Source organism: Lepus europaeus, chromosome 17 (genome assembly GCF_033115175.1).
Source record: "Lepus europaeus isolate LE1 chromosome 17, mLepTim1.pri, whole genome shotgun sequence".
Lineage (NCBI taxonomy): Eukaryota > Metazoa > Chordata > Mammalia > Lagomorpha > Leporidae > Lepus > Lepus europaeus.
The window spans coordinates 83,655,249-83,663,996 of record NC_084843.1 but is presented as its reverse complement, the minus strand read 5'-3'; the positions used below and the strand labels follow the sequence as shown (position 1 = coordinate 83,663,996).

The 8,748-nt window shown below is 43.6% G+C and overlaps 1 protein-coding gene across 1 annotated transcript in view; it reads right to left on the bottom strand.

The window, feature by feature from the left end:
* Positions 1–811: 811 nt before the first annotated feature.
* The window catches only part of LOC133776021 (zinc finger protein 260-like), a 49,605-nt gene continuing 41,668 nt past the window's right edge, over positions 812–8,748 (bottom strand). Inside the window, exon 6 of the mRNA XM_062214676.1 lies at positions 812–6,107. Coding sequence (XP_062070660.1) covers positions 4,288–6,107 — 1,820 coding nt within the window. The 3' untranslated portion in view covers positions 812–4,287. The remainder of the gene's footprint in view (positions 6,108–8,748) is intronic.

Below are 8,748 nucleotides of genomic sequence, written 5' to 3'. Positions count from 1 at the left end.
AGTTCCAAAGGATCAGTTTACAGGTGACTACATGTTTCCAAAGAGTGTTCCCACTGAGATAGAGCCCAATCAAATCATTGTAATAACCTGCTTAGCAATACTTCCTTCCTTCACAGGTCTTGCCTATCCTCCTGTCACACTTTTCATACTCCTGCATTTTACATAACTTTTCATGCATACTCTTGTCTCAGCTCTATTTTGGGGAAAAAACAAACCCAAGACGAAGATACCTAAGCAGGTTAAACTTGCCTTGATCTAAGTCATAGATACGAAACTCATCCAGAAAACCAGAAGCCCTTTGAGAATAGGGGAAGACAGGACTCCAAGCTAAAATGTCACCAAAACTCAGTCTGCCCAGCCCTCCATTGCAGCCATCTGGGGAGTGATACAGATAAAGAACTTCTCTTCTGTCTCTCTCCCTCTCTGTAACTCCTATTTTCAAAAAAAAAAAAAAAAAAAAAATTTCAAAAACAGAGTGCCAAAGAGCGAGAGACAGAGATCTTCCATTCCATTATTCACTCTCCAACTGGCAGCAATTAGACAGGCTGGGCCAGGTTGAAGTCAGGGACCTGGAACTCTATCCAGGTCTCCCACATAGGTGGAGGGGCCCAAATACTTGGGCCATCACCAAATGCTTTCTTGGGTGCATTAGCAGGGAATTGGACGTGAAACAGAAAAGCAATAACTTGAACCAGTGCTCCAATATGGGATTCTGGTGACACAAGTGGTTAAGTCTCTGTGCCAGAATGCTGGCCCTTCAATACCTATATTTTCAAAAGAAATATCAATAAGCTATGCTTTCTGCTTAGAAAACTAGAAAAAGACAGCCAAAATAAACAGCATGAAAAAATAGAATTGAGTGCAAAAGGATAGAGAAATGGTGTTCTTTACTGCCTGCTTGGGAGACCAGGAGCTGGGATGGTGGCAAGTAGAAAGTGATCCTTCTGTACATCAGTATGCTCCAGACTCTGAATTCAACCATTCTCAGGTTCTCTCATGGAGAGCACAGCATGCTGCTCACTTCTGTCCCTTCCCTGGACACTTGAATGCTATTGTAACAGCCATTCAGCCTTCAGTGTTTACATGGTCTCTGCACTGAGCCTGGTTGGATGAGGCCAGCCATCATCACCCATTTGCTGCTGCTCACACATCTCTTGCCAAGCAAGATTGGCTTTTGGATGAGGAAACGTGAGCATGCGGACTATGCTGTACTTGCAAGAAAGTGAGTTTCATGGGTGCTGGGAAGTCTGAAACCTAGGTCAGGGACAAATGACCAGGCTACTCATATCCAGCACACAATTTTGATGCCAGCAAAATCTCTTCCATCTTCTATCACAAAGGGTCCACACAAAAGTTGTATGTGTAGCCCAGAACTTCAGTCCAGCCCCATAAGCAGCTGTACACATCACAGCAGGTAGCAAATACCCATACCAACTGGCGTTCTGTGCACCAGCTGGGTTGCCCAGACATCCAGGAATTGAAATTGCTCTGTATCAGGACATAGACCAGACTTACAACCTGGACACGATCTGAGAGGCCTGCCTTATGCCTTCACACATAATGCAATTTTTGTTGTCTCATTCCTGGTACTTGCAGCCTCAATAACTTAGAACCAGAAAACGGATGTGCAGTGACCTCCTTCTCTATGAACAAATTCCCAGCTATACCCAAATGTTTTCATCAACTGATAATACTCTTTGCAGTTTGCGACATGGCCAGTAGTGGAGTTACCACAGGATGTAGAAGGCTCCTGTGTTGGAAAGCAGCTCCAGGGATGGAACAGCAAGAAGTCTGCAGACTCGATAGTCCTGAAACTCTTTTGTGATGTCCAGGAGCTGGGTTTGGCAAACTCCCATGGGATGCTTTAACTCCAAATTCAATTTATCTTGCACTGGGTAATGTTACTTGGTTATTTTTCAGGCTTGGTGGAAGACATCAATGAAAATCAATATTTAGGGCATTTTGCTTTGAAGGCTCCTAAAATAACTCAGAGGCTTCCATGTGCACTTACTCCTTTTGTTTCCTTTTTGTTTTACCTCTATTTCTATTCCTTCTTCACATTCCAAACCCAAAAGAGGTGACTATATCTCCTACTATTTGCTCCTTTATATTGCTTAATTTTTACATTATACATAGTAAGGCTGAGTTGGGAGGCAGGCATTTCACATTATTCCATCACCCTGATAGATTGTACTTCTTCTAACAGTGCTTTGACCGTAAGTCAACACTTTCTTGAACAAGTACAACTATTTTGCCATTATTTTGGCTATTTTTTCAATAAAATGCACATAAGCATTTATCTGGTTTTAAATGTTTATCTTTGGATTAGAGGTTTGCATGTTATGAATGGCACTTGTATGATCCCCAGGTAGCAGGTCCAAGGCCAACAAGCACTTGTCAATGAGTAGCAATGGACAGACAGAATGACTTGCAGGACTGTCCTCAGGGAGGGATTTTGAAAAGCAGTCATTGTAGCTAGAGCATCCAGCATTATATTTGTAGCATAATCATCTAGGAATAGCCATGCTGCCCGAGTGAACTGTCTGTCTAGAGTGGATACAAGCTGAGATCTTACTATAAATCCAATCAGAATCCTAAAAGCACATTGTGGATGAGTAAGAGAAGTAAACACTTAAACTTGTGTTTATTTAACTTATAAAACTGAGGGATACCTTGGGAGGGGGGTAGAGAAACAAATAATACTAAAATCAATGTAAAGCTATAACAATGTCATAACAATATAGAGGTAGATAAAGGGGAACAGAAGAGCAAGATTCATTTAAAGGGACAGTACATACTATGATGGCTTGTGTGAAAAATCTCGGGAGAAAACAAGTGCTGCAATGAACAAGATTTTGAGTTATTCTTTTTAGAAAGGGGTTGTACTGGTACCTAAATAAATATTCAAATATTGTGAGTGGGATTTGACTTGATTACAACCCAATCCATGCTATTTTTTTTAAAATATGAGAACTCTCAGATGCTTCAATGAAACAACAAAGATGGTTAACTTCATAGCATCATTTTCACATGTACCTGCAGTGCCCAGGCAGAGATCCAGAAAACATCATGGCATCCAGTACATAAGAGGTGAAGCTTAGTTGCCTTATGAGTATTAGGTGTACTGAGTATGCAGCCACACATACTCGTAGCTGACAAAACAGCAGCATCTACACAGGAGCAGGGTTTGGGTATACAGGAGCAGGGTTTGGGTAGTGTATTGGGTGTGATCCAGATGCTGCTTACTGTCCATTCCTAGTGCTCACTAGCTACCTGCCTATATCATCTCCAAATTGCTCAATGGAATAAAATGGGTCAGAACTGTGCCAGGTAAATAAAAAAAAGTCAGGAATAACTCACAACAAAGTGGGAGAAAAGCAATACAAGAAACAAAGCAAAAGTAAACACTGCCAGAGACTCAATCTCAGGAAGACAACTTGGATTTTAGGCCACTAGAGCACTTTGCTCACATTCCTCTTCACCCTATAAATTATTCCTCTAGCAGTGTGGGTAAATTCAAACATACATACAGACAAGTATGTGATTCTCATAAGCCACCAGAGATTAATCTCTAACCTGAATAAAACAATTATCATCCAGGCCTGGGGGTACAGCGCTATGGAAGGAAGATGAGCCAGATGTGTCTGGCCACACCCCTGGTTGGAATAATGTGCAGAAATCATAGACAAAAAAAAAAAAGCTACACCAAACAATACTTTATAAGTGATACAGATGGTATTTCAGATAACTGAATGTTAGACTGAATATTTGTTAACAAAATTCACATGTGAAAGCAGAATTTGTCTTACAAAAAAGTGAGGGAAAAAAAATGCAGATTGTGTATCAAAGAGAAGAAAATAACACATAGCCCATCTCTGTCATACAGGATTACCCCCTCATGTGAATTCCCTAAACCCTGCTGATGTGTGACTTCCAGAAAGGGTTTTCCCACATACCCTATGCTATCAGTTTTTATTCAGTAAAATTTTGCTGATGCTTGTTGAAGCTTGCATTTATAGTTAAAGGTGATTCCACTTCCATTGCATTTATAAGGTCTTTCTGAGTTCTTTGGTAGACAGTGAGAGATTTATGGTAGAAAGTTTGTCCACATATACATGCTTTGTCATCTGCGAGATCTTTGTGCTGAAGTCAGGGTTCTAACAAAATGAGCTTCCGCATTTATGTTGATAGGTATTTTTTTTTCTCTGTATGAGCCCTATAATGTCTGTTAAGACCTAACTTATGCCCTAAGGTTTTCTCACATTCATTGCATTAAATAGGTTCCTCTTATGTGTGAATTCTATGATGCTTATTGAGGCTTGACTTCTGGGAAAATGTTCTTCCACATTCATTACATGCATAAGGTTTCTCCCCTGTATGAACTCTCTGATGTAAACTGAGGTATGACTTATGGCAAAAGGCTTTTCCACATGTATTACATACAAAAGGCTTCTCCCCTGTATGAATCTTTTGATGTTTAACAAGGTCTGACTTCCGGGAAAAGGCTTTTCCACATATAATACATACATAAGGTTTCTCTCCTGTGTGAATACGCTGATGTTTAATGAGGTCTGACTTCTGGTGAAAGGCTTTTCCACATTTATTGCATTCATAAGGTTTATCCCCTGTATGAATCCTCTGATGTTTAATGAAGGATGACTTATGATGAAAGGTTTTCCCACATTTATTACATTCATAAGGCCTCTCCCCTGTGTGAATCCTCTGATGTGTAATGAGGTCTGATTTCCAGTGATAGGCTTTTTCACATTCATTGCATTCATAAGGTTTCTCCCCTGTGTGAATCCTCTGATGTATAATGAGGCTTGAATTCCAGGAAAATGTTTTTTCACAATCATTACATTCATAGCGTTTTCCGCCTGTGTGCATTCTCTGATGTGTAATGAGATGTGACTTCTGACGAAATGCTTCTCCACACTCATCACATTCATAAGGTTTCCCACCTGTGTGTATTCTCTGATGTGTGATGAGACTTGACTTCTGACGAAAGGCTTTTCCACACTCATCACATTCGTAAGGTTTCCACCCTGTGTGTATTCTCTGATGGGTAACAAGGTTCGATGTCTGGCGAAAGGCTTTTCCACATTCATCACATTCATAAGGTTTCCCCCCTGTGTGTATTCTCTGATGGGTAATGAGGTGTGGCCGCTGGCGAAAGGCTTTTCCACATTCATCACACTCATAAGGTTTTCTCCCTGTGTGTATTCTCTGATGTCTAATGAGGTGTGACTTCAGGTGAAAGGCTTTTCCGCATTCATCACATTCATAGGCTTTCTCCCTTGTATGAATTTTCTGATGCTTAATGAGGCCTAACTTCTGGTCAAAGATTTTTCCACATTCATAAGATTTCTCATCTGTCTGAATTCTTTGATTTCTAACTAAGTCTGAGTGTTGACAATTGACTTTTCCACATTCGTTATACCCACAGGACTTTTCCCCTACTTGAGTTCTATGATGGATGGTAAGGCATAATTTACAATTGAAAGATTCCTGGTGGCATTTACTTTCATAGGGTCTTCTCCCTACTTGTGGTCTCTGACTTATTGTAAGATCTGACAAGTAAGTGAGAGTTTCCTCAACATATTCATATGGTTTCTCTTCCATATGTGATTGCTGTTGTTCAGTGACATTAGAATTTTCATGGATAGCTTTATTTTCTATCTGTGTGGTCTTTCCTCCATAAGCCTCTTCACATGCAAACAACAGCGTCTTCCTATTGAAGGCTTTCCATTGTCCACTCTGTTCAAAAGGCTTCTGCACAGTCTGAATCTCGTGATGCTGTCTAAGTTGCTCCCAGTGTGAGAGGGCTGTCCCAGGTGTATTACAGCCATCAGATTTCTCTTGTACTTGCATCTCATCCAGCCCACTAGTGAAATGCATATTCTGAAATGCACTGCTCGCTTCAGTTTTCCTTCCTGAACAATTTATTTTTGTAATTAGTTTTGGAATATGGCTTGAGCTTAAATTAACTGTTTTTCTTAATTCGAGTCTCTCTTGAGTTGATGTGTTTTTTCTGATTGCAATTTGTCCCAAATTTATGTCTTGCCTTTCCTGGTTGGACTCAATCAGGTCACTCATTTCCTGGACAACTGAAATATAAAAATAAAAAAAACAAATCCATCAACCATATCTAAGTGTTTCTTCTTGGCCACTTGTATAACTGCAATGAAGTTTCTTGCTAGGCTAGTGGCATAAGATTTTAACAGCGTGGGAGACATGGAAGAAGCTCCTGGCTCCTGGCCTTGGATTGGCTCAGCTCCAGCTATCACAGCCATTTGGGGAGTGAACCAGCAGATGAAGGATGTCTCTCTCTGCCTCTGCCTCTCTGTAACTCAACCTTTCAAATAAAATAAATAAATCTTTTTAAAAAAGTACACATCTGGCCGGCGCTGCGGCTCAATAGGCTAATCCTCAGCCTTGCGGCGCCGGCACACCGGGTTCTAGTCCCGGTCGGGGCGCCAGATTCTGTCCTGGTTGCCCCTCTTCCAGGCCAGCTCTCTGCTGTGGCCAGGGAGTGCAGTGGAGGATGGCCCAAGTGCTTGGGCCCTGCACCCCATGGGAGACCAGGAGAAGCACCTGGCTCCTGCCATCGGAACAGCGCGGTGCGCCGGCCACAGCGCGCCTACCGCGGCAGCCATTGGAGGGTGAACCAACGGCAAAAGGAAGACCTTTCTCTCTGTCTCTCTCTCACTGTCCACTTTGCCTGTCAAAAAAAAAAAAAAAAAATTAAAAAAGTACACATTTATGATCACTATGGTATTTCTCCTTGATATCTTATTATAATAAATTACAGCAATGAATTTCCCAATGTTCAATCATATTTTTCTTACTATTTAAATGTTTTCATTGTGTGTGTGTGTGGAGGGGGTTATATGGTAAGGTGGTAAAGCAACTGCTTGGGATATCTGCAACCACTAAAGTTCAAGTCCTGGATACTCTGCTCAAAAACAATATCCTGCTAATGTATGCCAGGAGGCAGCACATGATAATTCAGGTGCTTGCATTCCTGACAGACACTAGAGATCATGATGGAAATCCAGGCGCTTGGCTGCAGCCTAACTCAGCTCTAACTACTGCAGAAATCTGAAGAATAAACCAGTGAATGGAAGCTCTCTCTCTCTCTGCTTCCACTATCAACATGTCTTGCAAATAGATAAAATAACTAAATAAGACAGTTTTAAGATTTATTTTGTTTGAAAGTCAGGGTTACAGAAAGAGGAAGAGACAGAGAGAAAAATCCTCTATCTGCTGGTTCTCTCTCCAGATAGCTGAAATGGCCAGGGCTGGGCCACACCAAAGTCAGCAGCCTAGAGCTTCTTATAGGTCTCCCACATGGGTTGCAGGGACCCAAGCATTTGGGCCATCTTCTGCTGCTTTTCCCAGGCCATTATCAGGGAACTGGATCAGAAATGGGACAGCAAGGACATGAACTAGCAGCCATATGGTGCTCGGCGCCGTCCTCGTCCAGCAAGAGACAGAGACCGAACACTTTGCACGGGGTTCCTTTATTGCTCGGCAAGCAGGAGATCCAGCTTCGATCTCTTCTGGGCAGGAACTTCCCTTACACCCGCGTAGCAAGGGTTTATATGCACAATACACGTCACAAATCAGGTGATAGGCTAGAAGCGCGGGGATAGGACAATCTCGTGGCAAGGCGGGAAGGAGCGAGCTAGAGCGGGAAATCTAAGGCGGGAAGGAGCGAGCAAGAGCGGGAACTCCCTGAGATGAGGAAGAACCCGGAAGCAGGGAGTCGGCGCCATCTTAGGGGCACGGTTCCTCCGGTCTGGTTCCCTACATCTCCCTCCTTTTGTTTTTGCACAAATCACATCCCCGACGGCCCTGGCTCATGAGGGCCGGGAGAATATTTACTAGGCAGAGAGTAGAGGTGCATACCCAGCGTGCTTGTGATCCGTTAGTTACGGAACTTCAAGGGCCTGGCCACAACCCCTGATGTCTCCGTTAGGGATCAGTTTTTATTCCCTTTTGCTGGGGCAGGCTGGGAATTGAACCTGCATGCATATGCATATGCTCTCCCAGGACCCCCGGAACCCCCGGGTGGACTCCTGCTGCAGTACCTTTGGTCTCGCATACCCAGTTTTCGCTCCCCGTCAGGGATGGGTGATACAGCCCAATGAATGAGAGGGGGAACAAGACAACTCGAGGAAGGTGTGTGCCTGATGGAGGCATTGTCCATATGTGAGGCGTGAGTAGGGATGGGGGGACGAGGGTTTTAATCGCTTTGTTAGCTGTTGGTGGCGGAGCTGGTCCTGTGGGCCTCCGCCATCAGAGATATGCACGGGTGCCGTAGTGCGCCAGCACGCCCACTGTCCAGGCGTACCAACACAGGGGGCTGAGAGGTAGGGGGATGAATGGACTACCTGTGGCAAATGGTCAGGACTAGAGGACCTGCGAGTACTTTGTAACTGGGTGGCATAGTACGACTGACCGCCAGAAGTGCATTGGAAGTATGAGGAATCGCAAGAGCTGTGCATGGATTCTTGAAAGGTCGAGCAAGGACAGGAGTGGTTTTTGCTATGGGGATCAGAAACGCGGGGTTTGGGCACACATATGTAGCCGCGTGGTAGGCCGGGGATCCCCTGGAGGGGCAGATATGCAGTTTTGTCCCCACAATCAGCTGTGGCGATGTGAGTACGCTGCAGTACGGTGTTGCTGGTCCCCCCCTTGCAGTCGCAAGGGTTGCCTACGTTCTGCAGTAAAGCAGTGGGGTTG